The sequence below is a fragment of the Octodon degus genome, unplaced genomic scaffold (genome assembly GCF_000260255.1).
Source record: "Octodon degus isolate 3935 unplaced genomic scaffold, OctDeg1.0 scaffold00021, whole genome shotgun sequence".
NCBI classification, from domain to species: Eukaryota; Metazoa; Chordata; class Mammalia; order Rodentia; family Octodontidae; genus Octodon; species Octodon degus.
In genome coordinates, this window is record NW_004524597.1 from 13,948,210 (window position 1) to 13,959,787 (window position 11,578).

Consider the following 11,578-nt stretch of genomic DNA (forward strand, 5'->3'; position numbering starts at 1 on the left):
ACATGCCTGGGAGTTACCTGGTGGACCTTTAGGAAATAATGACAAAGGAGGGGAGGGGCCAGGCACAGGCACCCCTCAAGGTTAAGGCTGTGTCTCATGGTCCCCTCCTGTGACATGATGCTCCCTCCCTCTCTGGGTGCTGAAGTTCTTGTTTCCTCACCCCGAGGCTAGGCATTTACTTGGGTCCCTCTTCCAGGTTTATTCATTTTTGAGGTGCCACATGCATGCTACGTAAGCACTGCACTGCTGAGCTCCACCTTTAGACCTGAGAGATTTCTAATGAGCCAGACTTAAGTTCACTGGGCCCTGGTTGAGAGAACTTGCTGAAGCGGCTGAGGCAGCCACCTGCTACCAGACCTGGACAGACCGCTGGTTCCCTGCTGACCACTCCATGCCATTCAGTTCTGGGTGAGAACTCAGCTGTTCACAACACAGCCAGCCTCCAAGACAACTGTGACCTTGGAAATCCACCCTTCTGTAGGAAATGAACTGAGGCCACAGGAAACAGGTAACATCTTTTGTATTATACTTTATTCCATTTATCAACAACACAGGGTCAGAAAAACCCAATGATAGGGGATCTCTTCATCACTAGAACCAGCCCCAGGCAATGTTATGTGGCTTTGCTCCCTCTCTGCACCCTGGAGGCTCCCAATCACTCAGGGCCCAGCTGCTTAAGGAGCCTTGCCCTGTTCATGGAAAGAAGGGCAGATACCATGTGCCTTAGCGTCTCTGCCCAGGCTCCCACATCTCAGGTCCTGGAAGAGAAGGAACCTTTTCATCCCATCACGGACCAAAGCCAGGAAGGGAGGGGGCATCCAAGACAGTTGGTGACATATGACCTCCAAGGCTCAGCAAGGAGGACCAAGCCTGGTTGTTCTCTCAGAGGACTATAGCCTTTGGGGAACATTTCCAAGTGTAACGTGAACCACAACCACAGGGTTTACAGCAGCCCTTCAAACACCAAGGAGCTGCAGTAAAGAAAGAGTGGCTGGAGCTGGTGAGCCACAGGTTCCAGGGGAAGTGCCGAACCCCAGGGCCAATGGGTTGGCCTATACCTGTGGCCTGCACTGCCCTTGAAGCCTCAGCCACCCCTCCCTCTGATGCCAGGCACTGAAGCCCTAGTCCTCACTAGAGTTGTCAAACTCCTCCCAGTCTGACACACTCATCACCTCTGAGGCGAAGTCTGGATCAGCCTGGCTGCGGTCAGGGGTTCTGCGGGGCTGCTCAAGGAGCAGGGAGCGGGGAAGGGTGAGCACACAGGCTGCCAGGCCTGAGATGGAGTTGTCCAGCTGGGGTCCCTCCTCCCAGCAGTCCTTTTCCACGTCATAGATGTGCACATAGCCTGTGCGGCTACCACGGTTGTGAGAGCGGCCACCCAGCACATAGATCCTGTTATCCAGCACAGCAATCCCAGGTTCACCATGCCCAGCTGGGAGTGGGCAGACAGATGACCACTGTCCAGAGGAGCAGCTGTAGCATGCCACCTGCAAAGCAAGGCAAGGGTCAAGGGTGGGCACCTGCTGAGAGAGGATGCCAGCCCACTGCAGGCCAGCTGACCAGGAAAGCCTTGGTCACCTACAACCCTGAAAAAATGAAGCAATTGAAAAAATGATATGGGGGCCAGGGATAGCTCAGTGGCATAAGCGCCTGCCTGGCAAATACAAGGTACTGAGTTCAATCCCTGGTTCCGCAAAAAAAAAGAAAAAAAAGAAAAGAAAAAAAAAAAAAAAAAAAGAAAAAGAAAAAGAAAAAATGATTCAGAGAGAGTACTGAATTAGCTCATCCATGGGCCAAGTGACATTCTGACCTGCCCAGACACACTCAGGTCTTCAGCAGGGCCACTGGAGAGTCCCTGTCGAGAACAGCACCACTCCCTCCTGCCTCACTTGGGCACAGGCCAGACTCTGGCTTCCACTGCAGGTGCCTCCCCCTCAGCAGCTGTCATTTTCCATGCTGGAGGGTATTACTTCCCTCCGCACAACTGAAGCTGACCCCACCTGAATGTCTTTACCACCCTCAGATGCCCAGCCCTAGTGGAGATCACAATGTGGAAGCAGTTACTAGCTGACTAATTGTGACCAGCACTGTTTTCTATCTTTAAAACAGTAAACAAAGACATCAGAAAATGTTCAACCTACTAGTAATCAAAAAAATGCAAACAAAATGTCAACTCTTAACTAACAACCACTGGAGAAAGGGAAAAAAACTCAGGAAATCCAATGCTGATGAACGTATGGTACAGCCACACTTGTGAAAGGAATTTGGCAATATGTTTATTTATTTATTGTGTGTGTGTGTGTGTGTGTGTGTGTGTGGCCAGTTTAGCCCACCAGGGGGCGGGGCTGGCTGGCATGTGGTGCTGGGGGATTGAACCACGGTCCCTGTGCTTTGCTAAGCTTGTTCTAAGTAGGTGCTTTAGACCACTGAGCCATCTCACCAGCCCAAGAATTTGGCAATATGTATTAGAACCATAAAATCTTATATTTTTGTTTTGAGACAGGGTCTCACAATGTAATTGAGTCTGGCCTCGAACTTACTATGTAGCCCAGTCTGACCTTGAAGTCATCACAGGGATCTTCCTGCCTGAGCTTCTAGAGTGTGGGGATTACAGGCATGTGCCACCAGACCCAGCCAAATTTTATCTTCTTGACTGATTAATCACTTTTCATTCTCTAGTTTGGTAAGCAAAATAATGGCCCCTTAAAGATATGCAGGCTCTGATCTCTGGACCCTGTGAATGTTATTTTATATGGAGAAGCTGATTTTGCAGATGGGATTAGGATATGGAACTTCAGATGAGGTTGTTTTATTTTTGTCCTTTGGTAAATTTTCTAGACAGACTCACTAAAGGTCTCCGACTTAATATAATTCAATTTACAACTTTGTTTAACCTTACAACAGTACATAAGTGATATGCATTTAGTAGAAACTATACTTCAAGTTGTGGATTTTGGTCCTTTTCAGGCTAGTAATACATGGTACAAGTATCTCTTGTGATGCTGGGCAGAGTGAGTGGGCTGTAGCTTCTAGTCAGCTACTCCATCTCGAGTGAACAACGAGTCTTGGCAGTGTGCCACACTGCTAAGATGTAGGTTAGATAAGTTCAATGCATTGTTTGACCAAGGATATTTTCAATTTAATATGAGTCTATAAGGACATAATCCCATTGTAAGTGAAGGAGCATCTATAACTGTACAAATCCTTGAAAAAGGAAAGGGACAGACAGACAGATGGGAATCTATTCTTGCTGCTTTGACGATGAGGTGTCTCTGAGTCAGGGATGGTGGCCTCTGAAACTAAAAGGGGGCTTCAACTGACAGCCTTCAAGGGAACAGGGACTTCCACCCTGTAAGTACCAGGGACTGGATTCCCCCAACAACAGAGAGAAGGATCCTCCCCTAAGGCTTTGTTGTAGAAAAAAGGCCCAACCTGATGACACCTTGATTTAAGTCTGCCAGATTTATGACCTCTAGAACTGTGATATGTCAAACTGCTGCAGTGACCATCATAGGAGCATTACAGCAGTGTGCTGGCCTAAGTGCGTGGGACAGGATGTACACTGGGCGTGACTTCTGCTAAAAAAAATGGGGGGCAGTACTGGGGCTAAACCCAGAGAATACTGAACTACATCCCCAGCTCTTTTGTTTTTTGAGACAAAATCTCACTAAGCTGTTGCCCAGACTGGACTCAAGTTTGTAATCTTCCCCTTTCACCCGCATGAGTATCTGGGATTCAGACATGCACCACCATACCTGGCTTTCTTAACAGTTTTGCTCCCTGGTGGGCAGCTCTGGCCCTGGCTCACCTGAAGCACATCTCTTCTGTAGCCAGCATCGTTGTTGCTGCCCCCAATCACATACAGCTTGTCAAGGAGGGTGGCCATGCCATGCCAGGCCCGCCGCACTGGCCCATCGGCCAGGGTGTGCCAGGTATTGCTGCTTGGGTCATAACAGTGTGTCTCTTTCAGGTAGTCCTCCCCTCTGCGGCCGCAAGTAATGTACATCTTTCCCTCCAGCGTTGCACCTGCGTGGGCATACACCTGCGTGGAGCAGCCAAGAGAACAGCAGTCAGCAAAGGGGGTGCAAGAGGGCAGTAAGAAGTGCGGCCAGGCAGCCTCTGCCAAGGCCACTCATGGCCCCAAACCAGCCTCAGCTGCTTCCTGAGGCTTCATACTTCCTGATTTGCTGCTTGGGTTCTTTTTGTTTTGGTTCAGGCTTTATGGTGCTGGGGATGGAACCTGAGGCCTTGTGCATGCAAGGCAAGATCTCTATCACTGAGCCACATCTCCAGCCCTGCTCCTGCGGTTCTAAACAGACAGACTCTTCTACTTGTTGATCCCTGACCTCTGCCCAATAGGGGACACATCTACAGACCTAGATGCCAAGCCCATCTTTGTCTTTCCTTTGCCCCGAGTGGAAACACCTGCTTGGGTGGGAGAATTCCAAGAAAACCAAGCCATCCTTTTCAAAGCTAGTCAGGGAAAAGGCCACAGCACAAGGGAAAAGTGTCCCATATACAGGGACTTTGACCTCTCCCTTGCACCCCATGGCCAAGCAACCCTACAGATACGCTGCTGCTCATGCTACTCTCAGCCACCTTCTCTTCACAGTGTTCCCCAAATTTCCTTGCTCAGGAAACACTGTGAAACTCCTCGCACCTCAGAAGGCCTTCCCTGGCCCTGCAGTCATCTGCCTGCTTTGCTTTTGGGCTCAGTCTCATTGACACCTCCTCAGACAGACATTCTCCCAATAGTCCATCTCCACGTGTCCTGTAAGACGCTCCCCCACACCTTTCTTCATTCCTTTCATCCCACTTACTACAACTGTGACTTCACTGATCTGTGGAGTGCTTAGATCATGGTCTCTCTCTCACAAGGCTGTGAACACCTTGAGGGATAAAGTCTGCCGTTTTTTGTCATCACAGGATCCCAAAGCAAATAAGCAGGAAGAAAGTGAACTTCTCAACGTGGCCAGGCGAGTTGAAGCCCTAGACTGCCATCCTGTGGCCAACCTGGAGAACTGCGGCTCCCCTACCTCCCCAGACAAAGACTGGCCCATCCCCCACCTCCACTCCTCTGAGGCCTGAAATAGGATCCAGGAGCCTTCCACATTCAGCTGGTCTCAAGGGCCCCTTGATCTTTACCATAAAATTTTTTCACCTTTCTTTAGGACTGGGATAGGGAGGCCCTTCCACAGAGGCTCCTTCCCCCAAAGAGATGAGGAGCAAGCAGCAGGCCACAGCTAGAAGCAAGCAGAGGAAGGACGACAGGACTCTGTTGGCTCCACTAGCGATTTGGGTAGACAAGGAGCTGTCTCCCATCAGGGAGACCCTACTCCTCATACTCTGAGGTCAAAGCTTCAGTTTGGGGTGAGGAGTGATAGAGAAATGGCGGGCTGTGGAAAGAGGTGGCCAACCGAAGGTGGGCAGAGGCCCAGGCCTCCACACCATACTCACTGTCTACCTCTGGGGCGCTCAGGTATCCTCAGAGACACCAGTAGGTAGCATGTGTTCAGCAAACAGCATTGCTGGCACTAGCAGGATGCATACCCTGTCCTCGGAGGCTGAGACCTGGGAAGCAAGGACGAACAAAGCTTCTTCCTTCCCCTCGGGCCCATGGCTCATTTTTTGGTCATATCCAAGTACGGCAGAGCCACAGAAAGGAGGAGAGCTGCCTCCCTAAACATCACCTCTGCATAATGAACATAACTTTAAACAACTTCAAATTGGAATAGAAGTATTATTGTGTAAATGTATCTGATTTTTATTTTCAATATAAAGAATAGAACCTTAAAAACAGCTTTGGCTTTCAGAAGGCCCTGTCTTTTAGGCAGCCTGTGAGGGAGAAGTCTGAGCAAAGCCTTGTGAGCCAGCCAGGCTGCTAAGAACTGTCCTCTCCTTCCGGGTCCCTCTTGTTTGCCATTTTTGGAAATGTCCTAGGGCATGTCAGCTGAGCTGGGGGACAGAAAAAAGGAGGTTTCTGTCTACACTGAACTACGAGATTAAAGCAATTTATGGCCCCAGGATGGCATGACACAGATCAGCATGTCTAAGCATTTGTCAAGTATGGTGGCGCATCCCTGTAATTCCAGCACCTGAGGAGGCTGAGGCAGGAGGACTGCTATGAGTTTGAGGCCAGCCTTGGTTCCATAGTGGGTTCAAAGCCAGCCTGAACTGCACAGTAAGACCTTGTCTCAAAGCAAAACCAAAGATCAGCATGTGAGACTCAGGAGGTGAACAGTCTGAAGAATGTGGTCTGGACTCCCAGTGTGCTGTTTTTAGATAGCGTGGCTGAACTTCAGGACCCTATCAACCACTGTAGGACACTGGGAGCAACATGGGTCTGCTCGCATGGCCTAGTTTCCTGATCTGGGCCTTCACGCCTGGGCGTCTAACTCCTTGAACATTCAGGGAAGGAAATCAAGAAGGCCCTCCTAGAGCACTTTCTTACCTCCCTCTTGAGTGGGGCCACGTAGGTCCAGGAGTTAGTGGCAGGATCATAGCGCTCAACAGCATTTAGGTCATTGTGGTAGTCACGTCCTGCCACAGCGTAGATGTACCTGCCCACCACACACACACACAGGTCTGCGTGCTCCTGTTGTAAGGACTGGATCTGGAACCACCGGTTATGCCGTGGGTCATACCTTTGAGGGGACATGAGGACAAAGTATGACTGACCAGGCAACAAGCTTGCCCTTTGGGCCCACACTGCCTGCTCTCACCCTTCCTCCTGTGTGCTGCAGGCCAGTCTGAATGTCTTCCACCTTGGCAACCCCCATAAGCCAGAACATGTTGACCCACTGACAGCCCAGTAGGCTGCTACATCGGAGCACAGGTACCCTGCCCCAGCCTAGAAGGTATGGAGCCTCTTGGGTTTCTGCCTATGACGCTGGCCCCTTTTGGGGTGTATCTTCTGGGATAGTTTCTAGCCTAATTGTGCACCCAAGGTGCCTACCTGCTATTCTTATGCCCAACTCCTCATCTGTCCCCATTCAGGGAGATTCCAGGTAAATCATCCCAACTGGATGGGCATCTCAGTCCCCCACAACACTCCATTATGTGGCACTCCTCAGATGTGCCCTGTCCACCGTAACCATCACATCCTTAGCCTTGTCAATACCCAGCATGTGCTGGGCTTCTCTCAGCCCTGCTTCATGCATCTGAAATATATTTTGTTTCTTATTCCAGCCCCCTGGTGGGCTGAGCTGGCCACACACACACACACACACACACACACACACACACACACAACCTTTGCTCACTTCTGCTAAGCCCAGTGCTTCTCAAGTACTGTTACTATAGCTCACTCTTCTGACAGCAGGGCCACCTCATGCCCCACTTAGTGCAGCTGTCCCCAAATCACAGCCCTTCATCTTTTTCCTTGCCAATTTTCATAGAAAGAGCTAACCCCCAAGCAGTGGGCCTCACTCTCCTGCTTTGCACAGTCAAGTGTCTTCTCACTGCCCACCCCCACTGCTTGTTCAGGCTGCCTCTCCACTCCTTCCCCACGGCCCCCTCCTGATGGTACAGCACAACTCCACAGCAGCAACATTAGCTGCCCAGCTTTGCCAGCTGTCGCTTGCCATTTCTCCTGCACTGTGAACCCAGTCTGCTACTGCCTCCCAGCTACTTTCACTTGGCTGCTCATCTGTCCTCTGCAGTGTTCCCCTGTCCATCTGCTCCCATCTGTACCAGTGAGGTGCCACCTTACCTCCCAAATCCAAATGCCTGAGCCCAGCATCCAGAGCCACTCATGGGCCACAGTCTACTTTTCTTTTTTTGCAGAACCAGGGATTGAACTCAGACCCTTGCGCTTGCCAGGCAAGCACTTATTCTATGGAGCCATCTCCCCGGCCCCCTTTTTTTGTTCACAGTCTACTTTTCTAGCACTCTCTCCCTAATCCCATGCTTGCTTCACTTTCTTGGAAACTCTTCCCTTTCTCTACATGTTTAGACCTGGCACTCTGCAGAGCTCATGTAGAATATGCAAGGAGCTGTAGTGCTGGGTGAAGAGATGACCCAAGGTAATAAGGTGCCAGGACTCAGGAGCCTGGAGCCTTCCTTCTTTTCCCAACCCATGTCTGGTCTTTCTTTTGGAGCAGGAATGCTGATGCCAGCATCCACGAGCTCTGTTGCACATGGACAGTTACATCTTTCTTCATATAAGTGTTTTCTCTCTGGCCTATACCCAGTGAAGAGATTAGTTTTATTCCTCACCCAAAGCCCAAGTTAGATATGCTCTATGTATGCTTTTCCTGTCCTTGGCCAGTCACTAGGAATATAGGAAACACTGTCTGTCAGGAGGTGGGACCACCAGTAGAGAGGACACACACCTTGGTCACCTGGACCTCCCTATCTAGCTGGGTATAGTTGGGCATCACTTTTAATCTATGCCCCTGCATTGGCCCAGTGGCCTAGAACATGTCATGAAGAATTATAAAGGACAAGGAGCATAAGAGCTTTCCTTATTAACTTGTTGGGGGGTGTCACCTAAAAGACCAGGGTTCACTGCTTCAGTGCTGTATCTCAGCACGCCCTCTGGCACAGGTAGCCATGCACTGTCTGCTGAGTGAGGAAAACAGAGAAGTAAGACTACCAGTAAGGAACTCACTCATTCCCTTGATAAATACCACAGTGCTCAGTGCAGGGACCCAGAGGGGGCGTCAGGGTGTGGACTTCTGCTGCAGAAGGGGAAACAGAGCTAATAAGTGCTCCATAGAATCTCAAAGGCCAAGGAGAAACAAGTGAGGCAGGCAGAGTGACCAGTCAGTGGGGGCTGAGATTCTTTTCAGCAGCCAGGAAAGGCCTCCTGAGAAGAAAGTATCTGAGATTTAAATCAGGGGGAACAAGCCAGCAGAAAGTGGAGCTGGGCCCAGCAGTCAGGGCTCACAGGGGTTCTGTCACCTGGCTAGAGGCTAGATAGGGGTGGTCACTGCTTTTCAATGGATACACTGTGCTCCTTTCAATAACCTGCTCCCTGCCCCCATCCTACGTTGAGAATAGACCACATCTGCTTTTCCCACTAGAGGGAGACAGAACTCTCTCGATACTTTTCACTTGTTTCCTGCTGGTCTTCTGCCATTTCTTTTGGGGTTTTTTTTTGTTTTGTTTTGTTTTTGTTTTTCCAGACAGGATCTAGCTGTGTAATGCAGGCTGGCCCAGGGCTCATACTATGTAGCTGAGGCTGGCTTTGAACTCTCAGCGATCTTCCTGTCTCAGGCTCTGGAGGACTGTAATTAAAGGGATGTGCCACCACAGCCAGCTGGCTGTGCTGTTTCTTAGGCTGAGCTCATTTGGATTTTATGGCTTCGTATTTAAGGAACCACACACATACACATCGACAACACCAGTCAATAATGCACTGCCACTGAGATACACCTCCAGCCCTAACCACTGTTTTATTGGATTAATTTTTCATATTATTGGAAAAGAGCCTCAATGAATATTTTTTCTAAAAAATATAAAGCTTTTTTGAGATAGGGTCTCACTATATAGTTCTGGCTGGCCTCAAACTCATGGTAATCATCCTGCTTCAGCCTTCCAAGTGCTGGAATTACAGGTGTGTGCCACCACACCCAGCTAGTTTAACATTTCATATAAAAATATAAACAGTTCTAGTCACTGCTATGGACCAAATGTTTGTATCCCCCAACTCCTGTGTTGAAGTCCTAATACCTAATATGATGATACTTGGAGATGGGGCCTTCATGAGGTAATGAGGTCATGATGGTACTCAGGGTGGGATTAGTGAAAGGGACAGACTAGAGCCCATAGCAGTGCACACCTGTAATCCCAGCACTTGGGATGTTGTGGTAAGAGGATGGCAGGTTGTAGGCCAGCCTAGGCTATCTTCCCTCTAAACACTAAAACAAAAAATAACAATAAAAGGAAGAAAGTGGAGTTCACTCTTTACCATGTAAAGGAACAAGAAAAGTCCTCCACTAGGACTGGGGAGGCAGGCACCATGATCTTAGACCTCCCAGTAACCAAACTGAGAAATAAATACGTTTAAGAAACACAGTCTTGGTCGGGTAGATGGCTCAGTGGAATAAGCGCTTCCTTGGCAAGCGTAAGGGCCTGAGTTCAATCCCTGGTTCCACCAAAAAAAGAAAAAAGAAAAAGAAAAGAAAAGAAAAAAGAAAAAAAAGAAACACAGTCTCAGGTGTGGTGGCATGTGTCTCTTTAATCCCAGCACTTGGGAGGCTGTAAACAGGAGAATCACTATGAGTCCGAGCTGTAAAATGAGACCTTGTACCAAATACATAAAATTAAAAAAAAAAAAAAAAAAAAAAGAAGTGACTTAATGGGTGTGGTGGCACATGCCTGTAACCCCAGCATTTAGGAGGCTAAGGCAGGAGGATTGCCACAGGTGCAGCCAGCCTGGGGCACACAGTAAGACCTTATCTTACAAAAAGAAAAGAAAAATTTCACATGGGGTTTCTGTATCAGGGTTTAAGATACAATCTAGTAGATACAACTCCTTATTGATGGCAAAATTTATTTTCTTATACTCTGAGGGTCTATAGCAGTGCTGGGGAACTTTCCACAGCTTTCGATGACAGCCAGCTGTGGCATGCATACCATAGATCCACCACAACTGGTCTATAGATTCTAAGGTGGGTGAACTAAGAGAAAGATGAGAAAGAACTGAACTCTCAGAACATTAACAACTTAAAGTATTTAGGGGGTTGGGTTATAGTTCAGTGGCACAGCACATGCCTGGCAAGCACAAGGTTATGAGTTCAATCCCTAGTACCAAAAAACAATAAAAATGAAATAAAGGTTAGGTGTGGTGGTACATGCCTGTAATCCCAGCAATCGGGAGGCTGAGGCAGGCAGATTGCTGCAAGTTTGAGACCAGCCTGGGCTAAAAGTGAGTGTAAGACTGGCCTGAGCTGCATAGTGAGAGCCTAGCTTAAAAAAAAAATTTAAAAATAAAAAAAAAAATCAGAGATTCATTTATAAGTTTTGAGTTTACTGAAGATGAATGAAACATTCCTCCTCCTCCTCCTCCTCTTCCTCCTCCTCCTCCTCCTCCTTCTTCTTCTTCTTCTTCTTTTTTTTTTGAAATATTCCTTCTAAAGAGAGGACAGACACTGGGCCAGGAGGTGAGCAGGTGGGCAGGCTGTGGCCCTCCTCTCCAGGTCTACCCTGAGGGTGTGCCTGCTCTGTGAGACAGGCCTTGGCATCTCTACCTGTCATCATCATCCAACTCCCAGACTGGAATTTGAGACTGGGGTTATTGATCACAGCAGCAGTATCAGCTTTACCCAGAGTTTGGCTTTGGTCTTACAGTACATGTCTACAAGAAGGAATTTGGACTGTGATTTGAATGAAACTGAGATCAACATCATAGAACAGAAAGCCAGGGTACAGGGGCAGGCAGAGTCCTCAACTGGGACACCCAGGGATGACCTTGTAGAAAAGTCCAGTCTCCCTGCTGGGCACATAGTTACTTGTACCCTCTATTGCAGGGCAGAGGTCAAATATCCTAGAGAGCTCTGCTTTGAGGGTCTGTGGGTTCAAGTAAGGAGGCCTAGTTGTGGCTCTGCAGCTATGAAATTGAGCCATTAAAAAA

The 11,578-nt window shown here is 48.7% G+C and overlaps 1 protein-coding gene across 5 annotated transcripts in view; it reads right to left on the reverse strand.

Annotated features, from left to right (window-relative positions):
- Positions 1 to 512: 512 nt before the first annotated feature.
- Positions 513 to 11,578, reverse strand: part of Klhl22 (kelch like family member 22) — a 40,837-nt gene continuing 29,771 nt past the window's right edge. For all 5 annotated transcript variants that reach the window (XM_023711694.1, XM_023711690.1, XM_023711693.1 and 2 more), the window contains exons 5-7: positions 6,452 to 6,644; positions 3,809 to 4,042; positions 513 to 1,487 (exon numbers count right to left, since the gene is read on the reverse strand). In XM_023711694.1, coding sequence (XP_023567462.1) covers positions 1,122 to 1,487; positions 3,809 to 4,042; positions 6,452 to 6,644 — 793 coding nt within the window. In that variant the 3' untranslated portion in view covers positions 513 to 1,121. The remainder of the gene's footprint in view (positions 1,488 to 3,808; positions 4,043 to 6,451; positions 6,645 to 11,578) is intronic.